The following is a 26484-nucleotide window of genomic DNA, read 5'->3' on the forward strand; positions in this document are numbered from 1 at the left end:
CGGAGACGCAGCCAGTGATGAAAAATGTAACGAGATGAGAGAACAAAGAGAGAAGAGGATAGTACAAAAAATCAATAAACTGTGGAGCCATCCTCGATCTATGAAGAGAACGTAAAAGTCAAATCAGCAAAAACTAGATCTTGAAAACCAAGAAGAGAAGTGACTATCAACGACAAGCCAACTATGAGGAAGACAACATTAAAGATAACTAAACTCTGACCAACCCAAGGAGATGTAGTTCCTAACATTAGCCAAATTTAAGGAAGAAGAGGACAAATACTGACCAGAACAGCGTACAACATCATGAGAAACAACCGCACAACTGGGAACTCATAAACCTGATCTACAACAAATATTAGATAATCTCACAAGAGAAAAAGACGAGGAAAAACAAGAGAAACGAAGGTGAGTCTTTTTCCGGTGATGGTAAGAAACACCGCACACTGGAAATGTAAACGAAATACATAGATGGTGATGGCTCAAGTCAAAATATGCGGAGAAGGAAAAAACATCTTAGGAGAATAATGTTCGACGTTGTTATCAAAAATGTGAAAATATTAAATACAATGTTGACGCTTAAACCGTTAATGTTAGAATCAATAAATGCTTAAATTAAAATTTATTGAAATTCAAGATGCTTTACATCAGAAGCTCATTTCACCACTAACATACTACTATACACACAACAACACGTTATTGAAAAGACAAACACGTTATTGAAAAGACAAACACATAATATATTAACCTATAACCTAATACTACATCACACAATAAAATACTAAATCATGCTCTTCACAAATAAATAATGACCATATAATTACATCATTCGAAAACATCATACCTAACAACAATAAAATAATATTCCGCGCGAAGCGCAGACATCCCCTAGTGTAGTTATATACTCAAATTTTTAGCTCATGTAGACATTTATAGAGGCCTTCGAATTAGTGCCTTTTATTTAGTGTAGATAATCAAGTCTTGCTATTTTTATTTTATTTTTTTGCAATGTACACAAAATTTACATGTTAGGTGATGATATCACATTTAAATATTGGTTGTGATTTCATCGCTGTCTTTTAAAACTCCTCTTAAACGTTTTTGATCATATACACATTTTTGGATACATCTAATAATATTGTGATCATTTATTTTATTTAAAGTACAATCTTGTTAATCACATTTGTATTTATTTAATTATCTTATTATTATTTATTATAAATAGATCCACAAATATAAGACAAAGATTTTAACATTTAGATATTTATTAGTAAAAATATAGTATAAAACTTTGGTTGGATATTATTATATTCACAACACTTAGCGAGAACCCTTACAGTTAGCAACACAGTTACAAAATCCCTTTTCTTCGGAACAACTACCACTAGCATCAGCTCCATGTTGCTTCTTACAATCAGCCAAACATAGTGTTGCAGCACAATATGATAACTTTTTACTAATTGGAATTTTATATGGACACTGTTTTTTCGCATCTGCCATCATTCCTGTAATATATAAAAAATCTGAAATTTTAATTGGGAGAAAATATATATAAATTTTCTGAATTATAAAACTTATTTATCAACAAAAACTGCTTAATGAACTATTATTGTAAGCATTATAAGCAAAAAGAGAAACCGATTTTGCTAGTAAATAAAAAATGAGCATATGATTAGGTAAAAGTATATATTTTTCTATTTTGTGAACAAATATTTTTAAGCATTGCGTGTATATTAATAAAAACATATAATTTTTTATGTTTTAAGAGAAATTAATGTTTATATTGGAAAAGCATAACATATCACCTATAAAATATATAAATCTCAAAATATCTCATAAATTTATATAAGGACAATAATTCATCCCTACTATGAAAATGTTGGTTAACATATTTGTATGTGCCGGATAATATGTACATAAATAGATGATAAAACAATGAAAATATTTAAAATTGTTTAATCATAGTTGTTCTTCATCGTATATTAACCCTATACATTAAAAAAATAAAAATAAACAAATATAAAAACAAAACTCTTAAGTACTTCAGGTATGATCCTTATAATTTTGACGCACAAAATGTTTGCATCAGTTTTTTATATTTTTTGCCTTCTGGAAATTTATGAATTTTACACAAAAGAGAAAATTTAATGCTATATTTTATATGGGTTCACGATATATTAAAAGTAATAAAGATCTGAATCTTATATTCAATTTCCTATAGAATGAATTTATGCAATGTATTAAAATGTAAATACAAACCTAGTGAGAGAATAATGAAGACGATTAAGAACGTAGACAAGAGTTGAACGGATTTCCTCATCTTGGATTATAGAAATGGATTGATAGTGAGTTAAAAATTTAGGAAAGAGATGAATTATTCTATTTGTTACAACATACAAAGTATTCTTACATATATACATAACAAAAATCTAATTTAAGAAAATCATCTTAATATGTTCCGATTTAAACGAATCTAATTTAGAAAATTCTAAGTTTTTCTCATATAATATGTGAAAAAGCTTTAGACTCGTTCATTTTCCAATAAGCAAATAAAAGGGTATGTGCCATATGCGTGTAAATAATTTTGATATTCTTAAAAGTTATTGTTATTTTAGAATTATGAATTTATTTATATAAATGTAAATAAAATTACTTTTTAAAATATTAATATTTAAATATACAGTTTATTAGGTGGATGGTCCACACATAAAAAAATTAATAGAATATATTAAAAAAAATAGTAAGTATTTGATTAATTTTTTAGTTTATACTTTAAAATAGTGAATAGTGAAAATTTTGTAATACTCAAATAATTGAGTTGAATTCAGTTCTAAATTTAGATAGTAAGAGTAATATTTAGATTGAACGGTAACAAAGGAATAAGTGGATAATATTATGTAGTACTGTTAAAGTGATGTTTTATAAGCTGTGGAATATTAATGATTAAACAAAAAAGTGTTGAATGATAAAATATGAATGTTAACACAAAAGAAAAATGTAGGTCCTTTGCATCCTTCACATCTCCATCAGTATTGATGCTTGCTTTGCTTTAAACTGTAGGTCCTTTGCATCCTGGATGAGAAAAAGAAAGTGAAATGAAAAATGTCGTTATAGTTTTTCATTCTTAACCACACAGATGAGACGAAGAATAAGAAACAGAGCAGTTACAAAAATAAAAAATAAAAAATAAAATAAGAAACAGAGAGTGGGTTTCAAGAGAAACATACAATCTTTGGAGTAAAATGAATTTCCTTGACCTCAGGTCTAATGGTTACTTCAGCCCGCTAGAACCAGGCAAAACCCATAAACTCAGGACACAACGACAACTTTGATATTTTCAATACCAAAGGCCATGTAACAGACCTTGGCATTAGCACGCGCCTTTCCTACTTGATCTTTTTTGTACTTGTCATGTGCATAGTCTACAATTTTACACACTGGTGGCTTAGCATCTCTTTGGACCTACAAGAAAAGCAAGAGATAAGAGGGAAAAAAAAAACACAAATTAGAAATATGTACAAAAATACACCTAAAGAGATGTACTTGTAGATTAAAGGAAACAATAATCATCACAAACAAAAATAACTCATGTTTCAAAAGAGGTATTTAATTTGTAGACTAAAGGGATAACCATAATCATTAGAAAGAACATCTAGAATAACTTATACTTTAATTGACATATCACCTCAACTAAGTCATGCTTGAGCTCTTTTGCCCGTCTGAGAGCTTCCTTCAGAGTCACAATACAATGTCCTGCACAACGACAAAACCATATCACACGTTCCTCACTATCAGAATCTCAGAAGGTTCATTTATCTTCTTTTTTAATGTGTTCTAAAGCTGAACGTTCAACTTGTTTATTAAAACGTATAAGCAAAACGGACTTTTAACTGATGACTCCTATCTAAAGACACTCCACCGAATAGGAACTTAGTAACAAAACAATGTGTTCTTAGAGATTTTATCTTTCACTGTCTCTTTATCTGGTACATGAACAAATCAAATTACCTTCCTCGGAAACCAATCTTACAGTCTCGGCGGTAATCTTATCATTGAGGCGTGGGCCATGAGATTGAACATCCTCTTCCTTCTTGATTGTCTGGAACAAGATCATACCAAGTTATAAACGAGTTTGACAACCATGAACAAGATCTAGGACCTAGGAGAGCCAGAACGTTAATCACTAACAAAAACGTTAAACACATACAACCCAAAAACCCTAAAGCAGAACATCCAACACTATTTACATACAACTATAATGTCTTTAGTAGATAAAGAAAACTTGAGCAAGCAATACCATAGATTTTTAAAATATTACTATTTAAATATACAGTTCAGTAGGTGGATGGCCTACACGTATATAAAAAAGCGGAGAATAAAATGTGAATAGTAACAAAAAGAAATATGGTTTGGAACCAATAGTAAAAAGGTAAATGTTTGTATTTTATATTATGCATTATATATATAAATTGGATTTCTAAAATAAAATTTTTATTTTTTATAAAATGAAAACTAGATTTATTTTATTTTAGACCTAATTACTTATATTTAATAAATTAGAGAAAATGAAATGAAGCAAAAATGTTTGATATGAAAAAAGAGTTATTTTACGTATCTAGCAAACTTGCAAAACCTGATATGTGCGTTTTAAGTTATTAATGTACACTACAAGAAAACATATTTTTTACTAGGGCAGTATTCGTTGTAAATTCGTCGTAAACGGGGTGTTACGACGAATTAACGTCGAAAGACGTTTCGTTGTTAAACGTCCGTCGTAACGGAGGTTTCGTCGTAAACGACTCGTTACATTTACGACGAAATATATTCCTCGTAAAGCGCAGGGAAAGGATTCGTCGTAAACGCCACGTAAGACTTCGTCGTAAACGCCACGTAAGACTTCGTCGTAAAGCCCACGTAATTGTTTCGATGTAAAGCACACGTAAATACTTTCGTTGTAGATCACTTGTAAACATTTCGATGTAAAATCCTCGTAAATATTTCGATGTTAATCACTCGTAAACATTCGATGTAAACTCCATGTAATGTTTACGAGGAGTTTACATCGTTTCTTATTATATTATTATTAATTAGTATATAATAGATTTTAATTTATATTTAATATTCAGAATTTAAAATAATTTAAATTTTAAAACAAAATATGAAATTCGAAAACATATTTTTTAAAAGTCATACAATAATATTTAAATTCATAATACAAACAGAAAAAAAAAAAAACTACATATTGTCGAAGTAGTTGGTGGGGTTGCTTGGCTGTTGACGGGTTGGATCGGACTCTTGGGGATCTCGTGGTGGCATTCCAAGAGCGGCTCGTCTCTCACTCAACATTCTCTGCATAACCGGGTTTCCCACGGCCATCACGTCTAGCAAATCCTCAAGAGAGTCTAAACGAACCTGCTGGCTATCCATTTGAGCCTTCTGGCTATCCATTTGAGCCTTCATCTGAGCAGTCTCTTCATCCCGTCTCGAAGTGTATGACGAAGTTGCCCTTGCAACTTCGTTAACAGAGCCTATACCGACTATCCGTCCCTTCTTTTTAGGAGCCACCTATAAAATCAAAACATATATTAATATAGTTAATTATGTTAAAATATTTAAAATAATGTAAACTAAAATTTTAAGTTACCTCTTCGAAGATTCTGTCGACCTCTTGGGTGGACAATGTGACTGGTAATCCATTGGGAGACTCCTGGGTTAGTTGCGTCTCCCGTTCTTCAATCCGACCAGCCAATGTTCGGAAGAGTTTCTCAGATGCAGGATCCACAAAAACTCCGTCGGATGTGGCGTGAGTCATCTTGAATAGGTCAGACAGAGAAGGTAAGACTCCCGTCTTCTCGAACTACAAAAAAAAATTAAATTAAATATTATAAATTATATTAATTGAATATTTTAAAATATATATTTAAAACAAAACTTACAGCTTCTAGACGGACTCCTGCATGAGGTTTTTGTCCGGTTCTGTGAAGCATGGGCAAATGACCATCTTTATCCTTCGTCCTTCGAGAAGCCGAGCACGAATTGGCCTTTCTGATCGAAGAGGGGTGCTCCCAATAGGCGATGAGGCCATCCCACACATCCGTCGTGAGCTCAGTGGGCTTTCCCTCATACCCATAGATCTCCCACTTGTCCTTCCAATCAGAGACTGTGTTGCAGAGGCGTATCTTTGCCTTTGCAACGAATTCCGCCTTCACCCTCTCGGTGATTCCCAAAGACCAATGCCACTTTTGCTGAAACATAAAAGTTTGAAAAAATTACAATTAATAATAAATATTAAAAATATATATATATTTAAAAGTAGAAATTTAATTAAATTTAAAAATCTTACCGCAAAACATTTAAACCACGTGATCTTAACGTGATTTGGTGTCTTGCTCCAGTTCGGGTATGCCCCGTCGTAGTAACCCTTAATCGTCGCCGAAACGCTCCGGCTAACACGGTTGTTAGCCCCAAACCTGAAAAAAAAACAATTTAACCGTTACAAAATAAAAATTAATTAAATTTTAAAGTAATAAAAATTAATAACTTACCAATAAGTTCCTCGGGGTCTATCGGGGTCTAGAACATCCAAACCCTCCCGTCCAGGCTGGGCAAGCAAATCCTCCACCGTATATCTCGCGAAGGGAGCATATGAAGGCACACGCAAATCCGGATGAACTGCACCTTCTGGGACAGGCTCAGGTGCAGCCGCTGGAGGAGGAGGTGGAGGCATCTGCGGTGGAAGAGGAGGACTCGAAAAAACTCTCTGAGAAGTCTGAGAGTCTGGAACTGCATCGGAAGACGATGGACCGGAAGAAGATGTACCGGAGCCATCGCCAAACAACTGGGCATAAGTAGGTGCTGCTGGTTTCCATCTAGGAGTCATCTAAAAAAAAATTAAATAAATTTAATCAATTATGACGACATAATTAAAAAATTATTCTGTTACCTAACTAATCACCTAAACTATAGGATTCCGTCATCTAACTAATCACCTAAACTAATTATCTAAATAATCACCTAAACTAATTACCTAACTAATTAATAACCTAAACTAACTTAAAAAAAAAAAAAAGGAGGGAAGAGAATGTACCTTAGGGAGAGGAGAGGAGTTTAGGAGGAATGGACGAGGCAGCCTCGTCTCGGCGTCCCAATATATAAAAAATGTTTCATCGTAAACGCGACGTAACATTACGACGAAGTAACCAGGCCCGCGTTTTTTCATTTACGACGAAGTTACCAGGCCCGCGTTTTTCGATTTACGACGAAATTACGTCGAAACATCGGTTTACGATGAATTTACAAGGCCCACGTTTACGACGAAGTTACCAGGCCCGCGTTTTTCCATTTACGACGAAATTACGTGGAAACATCGGTTTACGACGATTTTACAACGCTTAACCCTAAACACCGAGAATGAAATCCCTAAACCCCAAAGTCACATATCATCTAACATCATATCTCTTCTTCTCTACTACTTTGTGCTCTTTCTCCAACTTAAACTCTAAAACCCTAAAACTCCAAATAATTTTTTTAAAATTAACACAAATACATATTATATAAAAAACATTTGTTACACATACATTAGGATGGTAAAAAAGCAATATTTCTTTAAACATACGTTACAATAGAGAAATACAACATCAGAGACATATATTACATCACTCTAAATCGTTTTCGTTCTCATCAATATTACATCACTCTAAATCGTTTTCGTTCTCATCAATATTACATCACTCTAAATCGTTTTCGTTCTCATCACTATCATTACAATCATCATCGTCGCTTCTCTCGAACTCGTCTTCACGTGCTTCATCTGTCGCATCTTCGGGAATATCTTCATATTGAAAGTTTTGCGGGTCGATCAAAAGGATTTCATCAGTTGGTTGTTCTGGTACCTCAACTTCATTGATAGCGTCTTCTTCTTGCAAGGGCGGTTCTTCTCCAGCGACAATGCGTCCACGAGGTGTAATTTTGATAGCAGCTAACCAGTTTATCCCGGAAGTTCGAAGCCGAGGATAAGGAAGGAAGCTTACTTGCTCGGCTTGTGAAGCTAAGATGAAAGGCTCAAATTTGTTGTATCTTCTCCCAAAATTGACATCCACAACACCAAATTTGTTATACCGAATCCCTCGGTTCACAACAGGATCGAACCATTCACATTTGAAGAGGACCATTTTAGCTTCAATAACCCCGGAAATTCTACTTCAATAATCTCCTGCAAGATCCCGTAAAAGTCCGTTTCACCTTTCACACATATTCCGTAGTTACTCGTTGCCCGATGTCTCCCATACTCGTATGTGTGAAAGGTAAATCCTCGTGTGAAATACATAGGTGATGTGGTGACCTTTGCAACTGGACCTTGAACCAATTCGTGAAACCATACGGGATAATAAGGATCGTCATAATCAACCTGCCAAAAGCAGTTATTCTTAATTAATATTGAAGTATCAAAACACTTACTTAATTAATCAATGTATGAGATATATTACGTACCTGTGATTTTAACCACTTGACAAAGTGCTTATCTTTACGTGTGTCCACATCAGTTGCAGATATTCCTGGTATTGCTTCTTCAACTTGAGATACAAACATGCTGCAAATTAAACAAATAATCAAGTCATACATAATTAACTGCAATTCATATAATTAACATTCACAAAAATATTTACCTTTCAAAGTAACGGGTCACAGCATCCTCGCAGTTGAGCAGAATATAAGTGTGGGCACTATGTTTATCCTCTTCACATGACCACCATACTTCTTTCGTTTTACCACCAAACCGTGCAATTTCGCAGAAAATGTCAGGAACACCATCAATTGGATATGATGTCGGTACTCCACCATCATCATATCTTCTAGGAACTCTTTTCCTCGTACGAACAGTTGGAGCAAAGTAGTATGATGTGAAGTTAGATGTTTCGGCTGTCAAACTTCCCGCAACTATTGAACCTTCCACCTTTGCAAGATTTCTTGCTTTCCCCTTCAAATGTTTCATCTGTCGCTCATACGGATACATCCATCCGTTGTGAACAGGTCCACGAAGCAATGCTTCATACGGTAGGTGGACAACTAGATGCTCCATGACGTCAAAAAATGAAGGAGGAAATATCTTCTCCAGGTTGCACAATATGATCGGAATGTTATGATGAAGTTGTTCGATGACTTCTTCCTTGAACGTACGTGTGCTGAGATCTCTGAAAAAAGCGCCGATGGCTGTATATTGCAAAAGTAATCAAATTAATAACATTTCATAACATATGTATATATATTAACGTTTTATAATTACCTGCAAGTGCTTCATGGACATTTGCTGGAAGGAGCTCGGCAAAAGCAAATGGAAGTAGTCGTTGCATAAACACATGACAATCATGACTCTTCATTCCGGAGAACTTTTGACCTCGTTCAACACATCTTGACAGATTTGAAACATAACCATCAGGAAACTTAACTTCTGATGCAACCCAGTCAAACAAGGTTGTTTTGGCTTCTGATGACAACCGGAAGATGGGAACATGAACGTTTCCATTGCTCTTGATATGTAACTCACTTCTTGAGCAAATATCAGGTAAGTCCATCCTTGACTTTTTGTTATCTTTTGTCTTCCCAGGGACGTTAAGTAATGTATTCATGATGTTCTCAAAAAAGTTCTTCTCAATATGCATGACATCCAGATTGTGGCGTAAGAGAAGATCCTTCCAATAGGGTAGCTCCCAAAATATACTCTTCTTATGCCAATTGTGAGACACACCATATCCATCAGGCATATTTCCAGGAACATGCCAATTTCCTCCAACTTTAACTGTTTCCTGAGCTCCGTAATAATCAATGTCTGCTTCGATCTGCTGGCCGGTGAGATATGGAGGAGGACCGTCTCTGACAATTTTTTTGTGCCGAAACAATGTCTTATTTCTTCTGTACGGATGGGCAAGTGGAAGAAAGCGACGATGACAGTCAAACCAACAACTCTTCCTACCATTCTTCAGTTGAAAAGCATCTGTCGATCCAAGACAATATGGACAAGATAATCTTCCATGTGTTGTCCAGCCAGACAACATCCCATAAGCAGGGAAATCACTTATCGTCCACAGCAGAACTGCTCGCATCGTAAAATTGTTTTTCAAGGAACAATCGTACGTCCTCACCCCTTCTGACCACAATTGCTTTAGCTCTTCTATCAACGGTTGAAGAAAAACATCAAGAGACCGTTTTGGATGCTTCGGCCCAGGGATTAATATGGTCAAAAATAGAAATTCTTGTTCCATGCACATATCCGGCGGTAAATTGTACGGCGTAAGAATGACTGGCCACAAAGAATATTGTCTACCAGACATTCCAAATGGACTAAATCCATCGGTGCATAACCCAAGATAGACATTCCGAATATTTGTAGCAAAATCTGCGTGTACCTTGTTGAAATGTTTCCACGCTCTTGCGTCTGATGGATGTGCAACCTCACCATCTCTCTGGACATGTTCCGCATGCCACCTCATCGATGCAACAGTCCTCTCAGATTGATATAATCTTTTCAATCTGTCTGTAATTGGTAGGTACCACATCCTTTGGTACGGTACCCTATTCCTCCCACGGCCTTGCGGTTTGAATCGTGGTTTTTTGCAGAATCGACACTCTTCTAACTTGTCATCTTCTTTCCAGTAGATCATGCAGTTGTCGATGCAAACATCAATCATCTCCGAAGGCAACCCAAGACTATAAACCAATTTCTGAATCTCATAATAAGATTCAGCAGACACGTTGTCTTCTGGCAAATACTCTTTAAACAACTCCGCCCATGCATCCATGCAATTCTCAGGTAAATTATGATCTGTTTTAATATTCATCATCCTAGCTGCTAGAGATAATTTAGAGAGACCTTCTCTACAACCAGTGTAGATTGGTTGATTTGCAGCATCTTGCATTTTATAAAACCTTTTTGCATCCAAATTAGGTTCTTCTACGTTTCCAGTTCCATCAGCTATTGTTGTAGTTGTTTCTAAAAATGCATCACTAATCATATCTTGAACCCTATCATGATCTACCATCTGCTCATGATCTTGATGATAATTATATTCATTATGCAAATGATTCGGTTCTTCACTATGATGACCATCCTCAAAATTATTATTACTACTACTAGCTTCATTTCCCCCATAACCCTCTCCATGTTGATACCAAATGTAGTACTGTGGTGTAAATCCTCTGTTTACTAAATGCTTCCATACAGTTTCACTACGTGCAAATTTTGAATTCTTGCATTTCCGACAGGGGCAAAACATCTTACCGCTTTCCTGTGTGATCGGTGTACAGCCCGCCTGGTGCATGAATGTCTCTAGCCCGCTCAGAAATGCGTTCGTCACCCTCCCGTCGGAATCTTTGTGCAAATACATCCAACTCCGTAACTCGTAAATACTACCGCCACCGGCCATTTTTTTCTTAGATTTTTTTTTGAAATTTTTTTTTTCTGATTTTTTTTTCGGATTTTTTTTCTCCCGTTTGTGTGTTGTGAGGAAGAGAGTTGTGGGAAATGACATATATATAGAGAAATTTTCGAGTTGGGTAGTTGAAATATAACAACGATTTTACAAGGAATATTTTACATGGATTTTACATGGTTTTAACATATTATTTACAACGACTTTACGACGAAATTAGGTAAGTTAAAGCACATTGAATACACGTTTTCACCTAAATATAACGGTAACATGCTTCGTTGTAATGTCGACGTAATGATTACGACGTATTTCTCATTCCACGTACATTCGTCGTAAACTTACATGGAGTTTACGACGAAATCAGTTCGTCGTAAATTTACATGGCGTTTACGACGAAAGTTAGATTCCTCGTAATTTCGTTGTAAAGACCATGTAAATTTACGACGAAATATTTTCGTCGTAAATGTTCATTGTTATGGGCACGTTTTCTTGTAGTGGTTTTTGATGTATAAATAACGAAACTAAACTATGTCAAAATTGGACAAAACGTTTTTTGTTAGTTTGAGGATATATATATGTATCCCACTAAAACAAATGTACTATATAAGATAACTCTATTCTTATGTGGTATTTTACAACTTTTGTCACTGGATTTATAACTAATCTTAAGATCTTATGTAATTATGTTTTTGTAAATTAACAAGGCATCAAACATTACATTAATATGCATATACATTGTTTTCGGTTTAAGTGGGCCACCAGTATTATTGCATTCAGAAAAATCGAATTAAAACGTAATGAACCTGTCATTAATAAACATATATATATGTAACAGATATAATCCAAACTATTATTTCGTTTGGATACCTAAATCATATTGTGCTGATTATGTTAACTCTAATAGAGCCGATTCAAAAGTTTTTCATGTTTTGTTTACCAAAGCAGATTTTGTACATCTTAAGATAAACCAAGAACAATTTACAACATTAGACTATTCTTATTTTTCATCTTAACATAAACAAAACTTTCAGTCCGGTTTATCATACATGATACATGTCGAATATATAAACTATTATTCTAAAACTGTCCTAAAGAAAAATCATTGGATGCATAAATTGAAACTAATAATTCACATTAACAAATAGTGTTCTCAGACTTGCGTATAAAAGGAGGTGAACCAAATTAATTATAAGAGATCATTATGATGGTTTGGAATAATACTATTAACCGGTTAAAGTCGAGCCCTATGTAGTTGTATATTCAATTTTTTAGCTCATGTAGACATTTATAGAGGCCTTTAAATTAGTGCCTTTTATTTAGTGTAGATAATCAAGTCTTGCTATTTTTATTTTATTTTTTTGCAATGTACACAAAATTTACATGTTAGGTGATGATATTACATTTAAATATTGGTTGTGATTTCATCGCTGTCTTTTAAAACTCCTCTTAAACGTTTTTGATCATATACACATTTTTGGATACATCTAATAATATTGTGATCATTTATTTTATTTAAAGTGCAATCTTGTTAATCACATTTGTATTTATTTAATTATCTTATTATTATTTATTATAAATAGATCCACAAATATGAGACAAACATTTGAACATTTAGATATTTATTAGTAAAAATATAGTATAAAACTTTGGTTGGATATTATTATATTCACAACACTTAGCGAGAACCCTTACAGTTAGCAACGCAGTTACAAAATCCCTTTTCTTCGGAACAACTACCACTAGCATCAGCTCCATGTTGCTTCTTACAATCAGCCAAACATAGTGTTGCAGCACAATACGATAACTTTTTACTAATTGGAATTTTATATGGACACTATTTTTTCGCATCTGCCATCATTCCTGTAACATATAAAAAATCTGAAATTTTAATTGGGAGATAATATATATAAATTTTCTGAATTATAAAACTTATTTATCAACAAAAACTGCTTAATGAACTATTATTTTAAGCATTATAAGAAAAAAGAGAAACAGATTTTGCTAGTAAATAAAAAACAAGCATATGATTAGGTCAAAGTATATATTTTTCTATTTTGTGGACAAATATTTTTAAGAATTGCGTGTATATTAATAAAAACATATAATTTTGTATGTTTTAAGAGAAATTAATTTTTATATTGGAAAAGTATAACATATCACCTATAAAATACATAAATCTCAAAATATCTCATAAATTTATATAAGGACAATAGTTCATCCCTACTATGAAAATGTTGGTTAACATATTTGTATGTGTCGGACAATATGTACATAAATAGATGATAAAACAATGAAAATATTTAAAATTGTTTAATCATAGTTGTTCTTCATCGTATATTAACCCTATACATTAAAAAAATAAAAATAAACAAATATGAAAACAAAACTCTTAAGTACTTCAGGTATGATCCTTTTAATTTTGACGCACAAAATGTTTGAATCAGTTTTTCTATATTTTGTTGCCTTCTGGAAATTTATGAATTTTACACAAAAGAGATAATTTAATGCTATATTTTATATAGTAAACAAAAAAATTTATATGGGTTCACGATATATTAAAAGTAATAAAGATCTGAATATTATATTCAATTTCCTATAGAATGAATTTATGCAATGTATTAAAATGTAAATGCAAACGTAGTGAGAGAATAATGAAGACGATTAAGAACGTAGACAAGAGTTGAACGGATTTCCTCATCTTGGATTATAAAAATGGATTGACAGTGAGTTAAAAATTTAGGAAAGAGATGAATTATTCTATTTGTTACAACATACAAAGTATTCTTACATATATACATAACAAAAATCTAATTTAAGAAACCCATCTTAATATGTTCCGATTTAAACGAATCTAATTTAAAAAAATCCAAGTTTTTCTCATATAATATGTGAAAAAGCTTTAGACTCGTTCATTTTCCAATAAGCAAATAAAAGGGTATGTTTCCTATGCGTGTAAATAATTTTGATATTCTTAAAAGTTATTGTTATTTTAGAATTATGAATTTATTTATATAAATGTAAATAAAATTACTTTTTAAAATATTACTATTTAAATATACAATTTATTAGGTGGATGGCCCACACATAACAAAATTAATAGAATATATTAAAAAAAGAGTAATTAATTGATTTATTTTTTAGTTTATACTTTAAAATTGTGAATAGTGAAAACTGTGTAATACTCAAATAATTGAGTTGAATTCAGTTCTAGATTTAGATAGTAAGAGTAATATTTAGATTGAACGGTAACAAAGGAATAAGTGAATAATATTATGTAGTACTTTTAAAGTGATGTTTTATAAGTTGTGGAATATTAATGGTTAAACAAAAAAGGGTTGAATGATAAAATATGAATGTTAACAAAAAAGAAATATGTAGGTCCTTTGCATCCTTCACATCTCCATCAGTGTTGATGCTTGCTTTGCTTTAAACTGTAGGTCCTTTGCATCCTGGATGAGAAAAAGAAAGTGAAATGAAAAATGTCGTTATAGTTTTTCATTCTTAACCACACAGATGAGACGAAGAATAAGAAACAGAGCAGTTACAAAAATAAAAAATAAAATAAGAAACAGAGAGTGGGTTTCAAGAGAAACATACAATCATTGGAGTAAAATGAATTTCCTTGACCTCAGGTCTAATGGTTACTTCAGCCCGCTAGAACCAGGCAAAACCCATAAACTCAGGACACAACGACAATTTTGATATTTTCAATACCAAAGGCCATGTAACAGACCTTGGCCTTAGCACGCTCCTTTCCTACTTGATCTTTTTTGTACTTGTCATGTGCATAGGCTACAATTTTACACACTGGTGGCTTAGCATCTCTTTGGACCTACAAGACAAGCAAGAGATAAGAGGGAAAAAAAAAAACAAATTAGAAATATGTACAAAAATACACCTAAAGAGATGTACTTGTAGATTAAAGGAAACAATAATCATCACATACAAAAATAACTCATGTTTCAAAAGAGGTATTTGTAGACTAAAGGGATAACCATAATCATTAGAAAGAACATCTAGAATAACTTATACTTTAATTGACATATCACCTCAACTAAGTCATGCTTGAGCTCTTTTGCCCGTCTGAAAGCTTCCTTCAGAGTCACAATACAATGTCCTGCACAACGACAAAACCATATCACACGTTCCTCACTATCAGAATCTCAGAAGGTTCATTTATCTTTTTTAATGTGTTCTAAAGCTGAACGTTCAACTTGTTTATTAAAACGTATAAGCAAAACGGACTTTTAACTGATGACTCCTATCTAAAGACACTCCACCGAATAGGAACTTAGTAACAAAACAATGTGTTCTTAGAGATTTCATCTTTCACTGTCTCTTTATCTGGTACATGAACAAATCAAATTACCTTCCTCGGAAACCAATCTTACAGTCTCGGCGGTAATCTTATCATTGAGGCGTGGGCCATCAGATTCAACATCCTCTTCCTTCTTGATTGTCTGGAACAAGATCATACCAAGTTATAAACGATTTTGACAACCATGAACAAGATCTAGGACCTAGGAGAGCCAGAACGTTAATCACTAACTAAAACCTTAAACACATACAACCCAAAAACCCTAAAGCAGAACATCCAACACTATATACATACAACTATAATGTCTTTAGTAGATAAAGAAAACTTGAGCAAGCAATACCATAGATTTTTAAAATATTACTATTTAAATATACAGTTCAGTAGGTGGATGGCCCACACGTAACAAATTAATAGAATATATTAAAATTTTAGTAAGAATTTGATTAATTTTTTAGTTTATACATTAAAATAGAGAATAGTGAAAACTGTGTAATACTCAAATAATTGAATTGAATTCAGTTTTAGATTTAGATAGTAAGAGTAATTTTTAGACTGAATGAGAACAGCAAAATAAGCGAATAATGTTACGCAGTACCTTTTAAGTATTGTTTTATAAACTGCGAAATATTAGGGGTTAAATAAAAAAGCGGAGAATAAAATGTGAATAGTAACAAAAAGAAATATGGTTTGGAACCAATAGTAAAAAGGTAAATGTTTGTATTTTATATTATGCATTATATATATATAAATTGGATTTCTAAAATAAAATTTTTATTTTTTATAAAATGAAAATTAGACATTTTATTTTAGACCTAATTACTTATATTTAAAAATTAGAGAAAAGAAATGAAGCAAAAAGTTTGATATGAAAAAAGAGTTATTTTACGTATCTAGCAAACTTGCAAAACCTGATATGTGCGTTTTAAGTTATTAATGTATTTGATGTATAAATAATGAAACTAAACTATGTCAAAATTGGACAAAACGTTTTTTGTTAGTTTGAGGATATATATATGTATCCCACTAAAACAAATGTACTATATAAGATAACTCTATTCTTATATATGTGGTATTTTACAACTTTTGTCACTGGATTTATAACTAATATTAAGATCTTCAGTAATTATGTTTTTGTAAATTAACAAGGCATCAAACATTACATTAATATGCATATACATTGTTTTCGGTTTAAGTGGGCCACCAGTATTATTGCATTCAGAAAAATCGAATTAAAACGTAATGAACCTGTCATTAATAAACATAAACATATATATATAACAGATATAATCGAAACTATTATTTCGTTTGGATACCTAAATCATATTGTGCTGATTATGTTATGTCTAATAGAGCCGATTCAAAAGTTTTTCATGTTTTGTTTACCAAAGCAGATTTTGTACATCTTAAGATAAACCAAGAACAATTTACAACATTAGACTATTCTTAGTTTTCATCTTAACATAAACAAAACTTTCTGTCCGGTTTATCATACATGATACATGTCGAATATATAAACTATTATTCTAAAACTGTCCTGAAGAAAAATCATTGGATGCATAAATTGAAACTAATAATTCGCATTAACAAATAGTGTTCTCAGAATTGCGTATAAAAGGAGGTGAACCTAATTAATTATAAGAGATCATTACGATGGTTTGGAATAATACTATTAACCGGTTAGAGTCGAGCCCTATGTAGTTGTATATTCAAATTTTTAGCTCATGTAGACATTTATAGAGGCCTTCGAATTAGTGCCTTTTATTTAGTGTAGATAATCAAGTCTTGCTATTTTAATTTTAATTTTTTGCAATGTACACAAAATTTACATGTTAGGTGATGATATCACATTTAAATATTGGTTGTGATTTCATCGCTGTCTTTTAAAACTCCTCTTAAATGTTTTTGATCATATACACATTTTTGGATACATCTAATAATATTGTGATCATTTATTTTATTTAAAGTACAATCTTGTTAATCACATTTGTATTTATTTAATTATCTTATTATTATTTATTATAAATAGATCCACAAATATGAGACAAACATTTTAACATTTAGATATTTATTAGTAAAAATATAGTATAAAACTTTGGTTGGATATTATTATATTCACAACACTTAGCGAGAACCCTTACAGTTAGCAACGCAGTTACAAAATCCCTTTTCTTCGGAACAACTACCACTAGCATCAGCTCCATGTTGCTTCTTACAATCAGCCAAACATAGTGTTGCAGCACAATATGATAACTTTTTACTAATTGGAATTTTATATGGACACTGTTTTTTCGCATCTGCCATCATTCCTGTAATATATAAAAAATCTTAAATTTTAATTGGGAGATAATATATATAAATTTTCTGAATGATAAAACTTATTTATCAACAAAAACTGCCTAATGAACTATTATTTTAAGCATTATAAGCAAAAAGAGAAACAGATTTTGCTAGTAAATAAAAAACAAGCATATGATTAGGTCAAAATATATATTTTTCTATTTTGTGGACAAATATTTTTAAGAATTGCGTGTATATTAATAAAAACATATAATTTTTTTATGTTTTAAGAGAAACTAATGTTTATATTGGAAAAGCATAACATATCACCTATAAAATATATAAATCTCAAAATATCTCATAAATTTATATAAGGATTACAGTTCATCCCTACTATGAAAATGTTGGTTAACATATTTGTATGTGCAGGACAAAATGTACATAAATAGATGATGAAACAATGAAAATATTTTAAATTGATTAATCATAGTTGTTCTTCATCGTATATTAACCCTATACATTAAAAAAATAAAAATAAACAAATATAAAAACAAAACTCTTAAGTACTTCAGGTATGATCCTTTTAATTTTGACACACAAAATGTTTGAATCAGTTTTCTATATTTTGTTGCCTTCTGAAAATTTATGAATTTTACACAAAAGAGATAATTTAATTCTATATTTTATATAGCAAACAAAAACTTTTATATGGGTTCAAGATATATTAAAGTAATAAAGATCTAAGTATTATATTCAATTTCCTATAGAATGAATTTATGCAGTATATTAAGATGTAAATACAAACCTAGTGAGAGAATAATGAAGACGATTAAGAACGTAGACAAGAGTTGAACGGATTTCCTCATCTTGGATTATAGAAATGGATTGATAGTGAGTTAAAAAATTAGGAAAGAGATGAATTATTCTATTTGTTACAACATACAAAGTATTCTTACATATATACATAACAAAAATCTAATTTAAGAAACTCATCTTAATATGTTCCGATTTAAACGAATCTAATTTAGAAAAATCCAAGTTTTCCTCATATAATATGTGAAAAAGCTTTAGACTCGTTCATTTTCCAATAAGAAAATAAAAGGGTATGTTTCCTAAGCGTGTAAATAATTTTGATATTCTTAAAAGTTAGTGTTATTTTAGAATTATGAATTTATTTATATAAATGTAAATAAAATTACTTTTTAAAATATTACTATTTAAATATACAATTTATTAGGTGGATGGCCCACACATAACAAAATTAATAGAATATATTAAAAAATTAGTAAGTATTTGATTAATTTTTTATTTTATACTTTAAAATTGTGAATAGTGAAAACTGTGTGATACTCAAATAATTGAGTTGAATTCAGTTCTATTTTTAGATAGTAAGAGTAATATTTAGATTGAACGGTAACAAAGGAATAAGTAAATAATATTATGTAGTACTTTTAAAGTGATGTTTTATAAGTTGTGGAATATTAATGGTTAAACAAAAAAGGGTTGAATGATAAAATATGAATGTTAACAAAAAAGAAATATGTAGGTCCTTTGCATCCTTCACATCTCCATCAGTATTGATGCTTGCTTTGCTTTAAACTGTAGGTCCTTTGCATCCTGGATGAGAAAAAGAAAGTGAAATGAAAAATGTCGTTATAGTTATTCGTTCTTAACCACACAGATGAGACGAAGAATAAGAAACAGAGCAGTTACAAAAATAAAAAATAAAATAAGAAACAGAGAGTGGGTTTCAAGAGAAACATACAATCTTTGGAGTAAAATGAATTTCCTTGACCTCAGGTCTAATGGTTACTTCAGCCCGCTAGAACCAGGCAAAACCCATAAACTCAGGACACAACGACAATTTTGATATTTTCAATACCAAAGGCCATGTAACAGACCTTGGCCTTAGCACGTTCCTTTCCTACTTGATCTTTTTTGTACTTGTCATGTGCATAGTCTACAATTTTACACACTGGTGGCTTAGCATCTCTTTGGACCTACAAGACAAGCAAGAGATAAGAGGGAAAAAAAAAAACAAATTAGAAATATGTACAAAAATACACCTAAAGAGATGTACTTGTAGATTAAAGGCAACAATAATCATCACAAACAAAAATAACTCATGTTTCAAAAGAGGTATTTGTAGACTAAAGGGATAACCATAATCATTAGAAAGAACATCTAGAATAACTTATACTTTAATTGACATATCACCTCAACTAAGTCATGCTTGAGCTCTTTTGCCCGTCTGAGAGCTTCCTTCAGAGTCACAATACAATGTCCTGCACAACGACAAAACCATATCACACGTTCCTCACTATCAGAATCTCAGAAGGTTCATTTATCTTCTTTTAATGTGTTCTAAAGCTGAACATTCAACTTGTTTATTAAAACGTATAAGCAAAACGGACTTTTAACTGATGACTCCTATCTAAAGACACTCCACCGAATAGGAACTTAGTAACAAAACAATGTGTTCTTAGAGATTTCATCTTTCACTGTCTCTTTATCTGGTACATGAACAAATCAAATTACCTTCCTCGGAAACCAATCTTACAGTCTCGGCGGTAATCTTATCATTGAGGCGTGGGCCATCAGATTCAACATCCTCTTCCTTCTTGATTGTCTGGAACAAGATCATACCAAGTTATAAACGAGTTTGACAACCATGAACAAGATCTAGGACCTAGGAGAGCCAGAACGTTAATCACTAACTAAAACCTTAAACACATACAACCCAAAAACCCTAAAGCAGAACATCCAACACTATATACATACAACTATAATGTCTTTAGTAGATAAAGAAAACTTGAGCAAGCAATACCATAGATTTTTAAAATATTACTATTTAAATATACAGTTCAGTAGGTGGATGACCCACACGTAACAAATTAATAGAATATATTAAAAATTTAGTAAGAATTTGATTAATTTTTTAGTTTATACATTAAAATAGAAAATAGTGAAAACTGTGTAATACTCAAATAATTGAATTGAATTCAGTTTTAGATTTAGATAGTAAGAGTAATTTTTAGACTGAATGGGAACAGCAAAATAAGCGAATAATGTTACGCAGTACCTTTTAAGTATTGTTTTATAAACTGCGAAATATTAGAGGTTAAATAAAAAAACGGAGAATAAAATGTGAATAGTAACAAAAAGAAATATGGTTTGGAGCCAATAGTAAAAAGGTAAATGTTTGTATTTTATATTATGCATTATATATATAAATTGGATTTCTAAAATAAAATTTTTATTTTTTATAAAATGAAAATTAGACATTTTATTTTAGACCTAATTACTTATATTTAATAAATTAGAGAAAAGAAATGAAGCAAAAAGTTTGATATGAAAAAAGAGTTATTTTACGTATCTAGCAAACTTGCAAAACCTGATATGTGCGTTTTAAGTTATTAATGTATTTGATGTATAAATAATGAAACTAAACTATGTCAAAATTGGACAAAACGTTTTTTGTTAGTTTGAGGATATATATATGTATCCCACTAAAACAAATGTACTATATAAGATAACTCTATTCTTATGTGGTATTTTACAACTTTTGTCACTGGATTTATAACTAATCTTAAGATCTTCAGTAATTATGTTTTTGTAAATTAACAAGGCATCAAACATTACATTAATATGCATATACATTGTTTTCGTTTAAGTGGGCCACCAGTATTATTGCATTCAGAAAAATCGAATTAAAACGTAATGAACCTGTCATTAATAAACATATATATATAACAGATATAATCCAAACTATTATTTCGTTTGGATACCTAAATCATATTGTGCTGATTATGTTATGTCTAATAGAGCCGATTCAAAAGTTTTTCATGTTTTGTTTACCAAAGCAGATTTTGTACATCTTAAGATAAACCAAGAACAATTTACAACAGTAGACTATTCTTATTTTTCATCTTAACATAAACAAAACTTTCTGTCCGGTTTATCATACATGATACATGTCGAATATATAAACTATTATTCTAAAACAGTCCTAAAGAAAAATCATTGGATGCATAAATTGAAACTAATAATTCGCATTAACAAATAGTGTTCTCAGAATTGCGTATAAAAGGAGGTGAACCTAATTAAATATAAGAGATCATTACGATGGTTTGGAATAATACTATTAACCGGTTAGAGTCGAGCCCTATATAGTTGTATATTCAAATTTTTAGCTCATGTAGACATTTATAGAGGCCTTCGAATTAGTGCCTTTTATTTAGTGTAGATAATCAAGTCTTGCTATTTTTATTTTATTTTTTTGCAATGTACACAAAATTTACATGTTAGGTCATGATATCACATTTAAATATTGGTTGTGATTTCATCGCTGTCTTTTAAAACTCCTCTTAAACGTTTTTGATCATATACACATTTTTGGATACATCTAATAATATTGTGATCATTTATTTTATTTAAAGTACAATCTTGTTAATCACATTTGTATTTATTTAATTATCTTATTATTATTTATTATAAATAGATCCACAAATATGAGACAAACATTTTAACATTTAGATATTTATTAGTAAAAATATAGTATAAAACTTTGGTTGGATATTATTATATTCACAACACTTAGCGAGAACCCTTACAGTTAGCAACGCAGTTACAAAATCCCTTTTCTTCGGAACAACTACCACTAGCATCAGCTCCATGTTGCTTCTTACAATCAGCCAAACATAGTGTTGCAGCACAATATGATAACTTTTTACTAATTGGAATTTTATATGGACACTGTTTTTTCGCATCTGCCATCATTCCTGTAATATATAAAAAATCTGAAATTTTAATTGGGAGATAATATATATAAATTTTCTGAATTATAAAACTTATTTATCAACAAAAACTGCCTAATGAACTATTATTTTAAGCATTATAAGCAAAAAGAGAAACAGATTTTGCTAGTAAATAAAAAACAAGCATATGATTAGGTCAAAGTATATATTTTTCTATTTTGTGGACAAATATTTTTAAGAATTGTGTGTATATTAATAAAAACATATAATTTTTTATGTTTTAAGAGAAACTAATGTTTATATTGGAAAAGCATAACATATCACCTATAAAATATATAAATCTCAAAATATCTCTTAAATTTATATAAAGACTACAGTTCATCCCTACTATGAAAATGTTGGTTAACATATTTGTATGTGCAGGACAAAATGTACATAAATAGATGATGAAACAATGAAAATATTTTAAATTGTTTAATCATAGTTGTTCTTCATCGTATATTAACCATATACATTAAAAATAAAAATAAACAAATATAAAAACAAAACTCTTAAGTACTTCAGGTATGAGCCTTTTAATTTTGACGCACAAAATGTTTGAATCAGTTTTCTATATTTTGTTGCCTTCTGAAAATTTATGAATTTTACACAAAAGAGATAATTTAATGCTATATTTTATATAGCAAACAAAAACTTTTATATGGGTTCAAGATATATTAAAGTAATAAAGATCTAAGTATTATATTCAAGTTCCTATAGAATGAATTTATGCAATATATTAAGATGTAAATACAAACCTAGTGAGAGAATAATGAAGACGATTAAGAACGTAGACAAGAGGTGAACGGATTTCCTCATCTTGGATTATAAAAATGGATTGATAGTGAGTTAAAAATTTAGGAAAGAGATGAATTATTCTATTTGTTACAACATACAAAGTATTCTTACATATATACATAACAAAAATCTAATTTAAGAAACTCATCTTAATATGTTCCGATTTAAACGAATCTAATTTAAAAAAATCCAAGTTTTTCTCATATAATATGTGAAAAAGCTTTAGACTCGTTCATTTTCCAATAAGCAAATAAAAGGGTATGTTTCCTATGCGTGTAAATAATTTTGATATTCGTAAAAGTTATTGTTATTTTAGAATTATGAATTTATTTATATAAATGTAAATAAAATTACTTTTTAAAATATTACTATTTAAATATACAATTTATTAGGTGGATGGCCCACACATAACAAAATTAATAGAATATATTAAAAAAAGAGTAATTAATTGATTTATTTTTTAGTTTATACTTTAAAATTGTGAATAGTGAAAACTGTGTAATACTCAAATAATTGAGTTGAATTCAGTTCTAGATTTAGATAGTAAGAGTAATATTTAGATTGAACGGTAACAAAGGAATAAGTGAATAATATTATGTAGTACTTTTAAAGTGATGTTTTATAAGTTGTGGAATATTAATGGTTAAAAAAAAAGGGTTGAATGATAAAATATGAATGTTAACAAAAAAGAAATATGTAGGTCCTTTGCATCCTTCACATCTCCATCAGTGTTGATGCTTGCTTTGCTTTAAACTGTAGGTCCTTTGCATCCTGGATGAGAAAAAGAAAGTGAAATGAAAAATGTCGTTATAGTTTTTCATTCTTAACCACACAGATGAGACGAAGAATAAGAAACAGAGCAGTTACAAAAATAAAAAATAAAATAAGAAACAGAGAGTGGGTTTCAAGAGAAACATACAATCATTGGAGTAAAATGAATTTCCTTGACCTCAGGTCTAATGGTTACTTCAGCCCGCTAGAACCAGGCAAAACCCATAAACTCAGGACACAACGACAATTTTGATATTTTCAATACCAAAGGCCATGTAACAGACCTTGGCCTTAGCACGCTCCTTTCCTACTTGATCTTTTTTGTACTTGTCATGTGCATAGGCTACAATTTTACACACTGGTGGCTTAGCATCTCTTTGGACCTACAAGACAAGCAAGAGATAAGAGGGGAAAAAAAAACAAATTAGAAATATGTACAAAAATACACCTAAAGAGATGTACTTGTAGATTAAAGGAAACAATAATCATCACATACAAAAATAACTCATGTTTCAAAAGAGGTATTTGTAGACTAAAGGGATAACCATAATCATTAGAAAGAACATCTAGAATAACTTATACTTTAATTGACATATCACCTCAACTAAGTCATGCTTGAGCTCTTTTGCCCGTCTGAAAGCTTCCTTCAGAGTCACAATACAATGTCCTGCACAACGACAAAACCATATCACACGTTCCTCACTATCAGAATCTCAGAAGGTTCATTTATCTTTTTTTAATGTGTTCTAAAGCTGAACGTTCAACTTGTTTATTAAAACGTATAAGCAAAACGGACTTTTAACTGATGACTCCTATCTAAAGACACTCCACCGAATAGGAACTTAGTAACAAAACAATGTGTTCTTAGAGATTTCATCTTTCACTGTCTCTTTATCTGGTACATGAACAAATCAAATTACCTTCCTCGGAAACCAATCTTACAGTCTCGGCGGTAATCTTATCATTGAGGCGTGGGCCATCAGATTCAACATCCTCTTCCTTCTTGATTGTCTGGAACAAGATCATACCAAGTTATAAACGATTTTGACAACCATGAACAAGATCTAGGACCTAGGAGAGCCAGAACGTTAATCACTAACTAAAACCTTAAACACATACAACCCAAAAACCCTAAAGCAGAACATCCAACACTATATACATACAACTATAATGTCTTTAGTAGATAAAGAAAACTTGAGCAAGCAATACCATAGATTTTTAAAATATTACTATTTAAATATACAGTTCAGTAGATGGATGGCCCACACGTAACAAATTAATAGAATATATTAAAAATTTAGTAAGAATTTGATTAATTTTTTAGTTTATACATTAAAATAGAGAATAGTGAAAACTGTGTAATACTCAAATAATTGAATTGAATTCAGTTTTAGATTTAGATAGTAAGAGTAATTTTTAGACTGAATGAGAACAGCAAAATAAGCGAATAATGTTACGCAGTACCTTTTAAGTATTGTTTTATAAACTGCGAAATATTAGGGGTTAAATAAAAAAGCGGAGAATAAAATGTGAATAGTAACAAAAAGAAATATGGTTTGGAACCAATAGTAAAAAGGTAAATGTTTGTATTTTATATTATGCATTATATATATATAAATTGGATTTCTAAAATAAAATTTTTATTTTTTATAAAATGAAAATTAGACATTTTATTTTAGACCTAATTACTTATATTTAATAAATTAGAGAAAAGAAATGAAGCAAAAAGTTTGATATGAAAAAAGAGTTATTTTACGTATCTAGCAAACTTGCAAAACCTGATATGTGCGTTTTAAGTTATTAATGTATTTGATGTATAAATAATGAAACTAAACTATGTCAAAATTGGACAAAACGTTTTTTGTTAGTTTGAGGATATATATATGTATCCCACTAAAACAAATGTACTATATAAGATAACTCTATTCTTATGTGGTATTTTACAACTTTTGTCACTGGATTTATAACTAATATTAAGATCTTCAGTAATTATGTTTTTGTAAATTAACAAGGCATCAAACATTACATTAATATGCATATACATTGTTTTCGGTTTAAGTGGGCCACCAGTATTATTGCATTCAGAAAAATCGAATTAAAA

The 26484-nt window shown here is 30.8% G+C and overlaps 4 protein-coding genes and 1 long non-coding RNA gene across 6 annotated transcripts; all 5 read right to left on the reverse strand.

The window, feature by feature from the left end:
* Positions 1 to 2871: 2871 nt before the first annotated feature.
* LOC125583726 (translation initiation factor IF3-1, mitochondrial-like) lies at positions 2872 to 4270 on the reverse strand. 2 transcript variants are annotated; one of them, XR_007320792.1, is made up of 4 exons: positions 4006 to 4270; positions 3683 to 3750; positions 3225 to 3459; positions 2872 to 3069 (listed from the first exon to the last, which is right to left on the reverse strand). XR_007320792.1 is itself a non-coding variant. In XM_048751181.1 (3 exons), the coding sequence occupies exons 1-3, from the start codon at positions 4109 to 4111 to the stop codon at positions 3307 to 3309; spliced, it is 327 nt and encodes a 108-aa protein (XP_048607138.1). In that variant the 5' UTR covers positions 4112 to 4270; the 3' UTR covers positions 2899 to 3306. The 2 variants fall into 2 exon arrangements, 1 of the variants encoding a protein (XP_048607138.1); XM_048751181.1 differs by having other exon boundaries at positions 2899 to 3459.
* Positions 4271 to 14641: 10371 nt separating this feature from the next.
* On the reverse strand, positions 14642 to 16926 carry LOC106417801 (translation initiation factor IF3-1, mitochondrial-like). Its single transcript, XM_022710438.2, has 6 exons — positions 15979 to 16926; positions 15793 to 15883; positions 15473 to 15540; positions 15157 to 15255; positions 15021 to 15077; positions 14642 to 14872 (listed from the first exon to the last, which is right to left on the reverse strand). Exons 1-6 carry the CDS (start codon positions 16015 to 16017, stop codon positions 14816 to 14818), a joined length of 411 nt encoding a protein of 136 aa, XP_022566159.2. The 5' UTR covers positions 16018 to 16926; the 3' UTR covers positions 14642 to 14815.
* Positions 16927 to 17710: 784 nt separating this feature from the next.
* On the reverse strand, positions 17711 to 21162 carry LOC125583727 (translation initiation factor IF3-1, mitochondrial-like). Its single transcript, XM_048751182.1, has 7 exons — positions 20743 to 21162; positions 20557 to 20647; positions 20236 to 20303; positions 19920 to 20018; positions 19784 to 19840; positions 18824 to 19635; positions 17711 to 18047 (listed from the first exon to the last, which is right to left on the reverse strand). Exons 1-6 carry the CDS (start codon positions 20779 to 20781, stop codon positions 19579 to 19581), a joined length of 411 nt encoding a protein of 136 aa, XP_048607139.1. The 5' UTR covers positions 20782 to 21162; the 3' UTR covers positions 17711 to 18047; positions 18824 to 19578.
* A 1256-nt stretch (positions 21163 to 22418) lies between these two features.
* On the reverse strand, positions 22419 to 24112 carry LOC125583728. The gene is made up of 2 exons (XR_007320793.1): positions 23573 to 24112; positions 22419 to 22799 (listed from the first exon to the last, which is right to left on the reverse strand). It is a non-coding gene; the product is annotated as an uncharacterized LOC125583728 (long non-coding RNA).
* A 41-nt stretch (positions 24113 to 24153) lies between these two features.
* LOC125583729 (translation initiation factor IF3-1, mitochondrial-like) lies at positions 24154 to 26437 on the reverse strand. Its single transcript, XM_048751183.1, has 6 exons — positions 25490 to 26437; positions 25304 to 25394; positions 24983 to 25050; positions 24668 to 24766; positions 24532 to 24588; positions 24154 to 24383 (listed from the first exon to the last, which is right to left on the reverse strand). The coding sequence occupies exons 1-6, from the start codon at positions 25526 to 25528 to the stop codon at positions 24327 to 24329; spliced, it is 411 nt and encodes a 136-aa protein (XP_048607140.1). The 5' UTR covers positions 25529 to 26437; the 3' UTR covers positions 24154 to 24326.
* Between the last annotated feature and the right edge of the window lie 47 nt (positions 26438 to 26484).

The sequence above is a fragment of the Brassica napus genome, chromosome C3 (genome assembly GCF_020379485.1).
Source record: "Brassica napus cultivar Da-Ae chromosome C3, Da-Ae, whole genome shotgun sequence".
NCBI classification, from domain to species: domain Eukaryota; kingdom Viridiplantae; phylum Streptophyta; class Magnoliopsida; order Brassicales; family Brassicaceae; genus Brassica; species Brassica napus.

Bases quoted from the DNA above. Each gene is read 5' to 3' on its own strand.
- LOC125583726 (XM_048751181.1), bottom strand. From the start codon at position 4,111: ATGATCTTGTTCCAGACAATCAAGAAGGAAGAGGATGTTCAATCTCAT. The intron at 3,751-4,005 runs GTAATTTGATTT...GTCGTTGTGCAG, and splicing joins AAGATTGGTTTCCGAGGAAG to GACATTGTATTGTGACTCTG. The intron at 3,460-3,682 runs GTGATATGTCAA...CTTTTCTTGTAG, and splicing joins TCAAGCATGACTTAGTTGAG to GTCCAAAGAGATGCTAAGCC.
- LOC106417801 (XM_022710438.2), bottom strand. From the start codon at position 16,017: ATGTTCTGCTTTAGGGTTTTTGGGTTGTATGTGTTTAAG. The intron at 15,541-15,792 runs GTAATTTGATTT...GTCGTTGTGCAG, and splicing joins AAGATTGGTTTCCGAGGAAG to GACATTGTATTGTGACTCTG. The intron at 14,873-15,020 runs GTATGTTTCTCT...TTTCTCATCCAG, and splicing joins TTCATTTTACTCCAATGATT to GATGCAAAGGACCTACAGTT.
- LOC125583727 (XM_048751182.1), bottom strand. From the start codon at position 20,781: ATGTTCTGCTTTAGGGTTTTTGGGTTGTATGTGTTTAAG. The intron at 19,841-19,919 runs GTCTGTTACATG...GCCTGGTTCTAG, and splicing joins AGGAACGTGCTAAGGCCAAG to CGGGCTGAAGTAACCATTAG. The intron at 19,636-19,783 runs GTATGTTTCTCT...TTTCTCATCCAG, and splicing joins TTCATTTTACTCCAAAGATT to GATGCAAAGGACCTACAGTT.
- LOC125583729 (XM_048751183.1), bottom strand. From the start codon at position 25,528: ATGTTCTGCTTTAGGGTTTTTGGGTTGTATGTGTTTAAG. The intron at 25,395-25,489 runs GTTTTAGTTAGT...ATCTTGTTCCAG, and splicing joins TTGGGTTGTATGTGTTTAAG to ACAATCAAGAAGGAAGAGGA. The intron at 24,767-24,982 runs GTGATATGTCAA...CTTGTCTTGTAG, and splicing joins TCAAGCATGACTTAGTTGAG to GTCCAAAGAGATGCTAAGCC.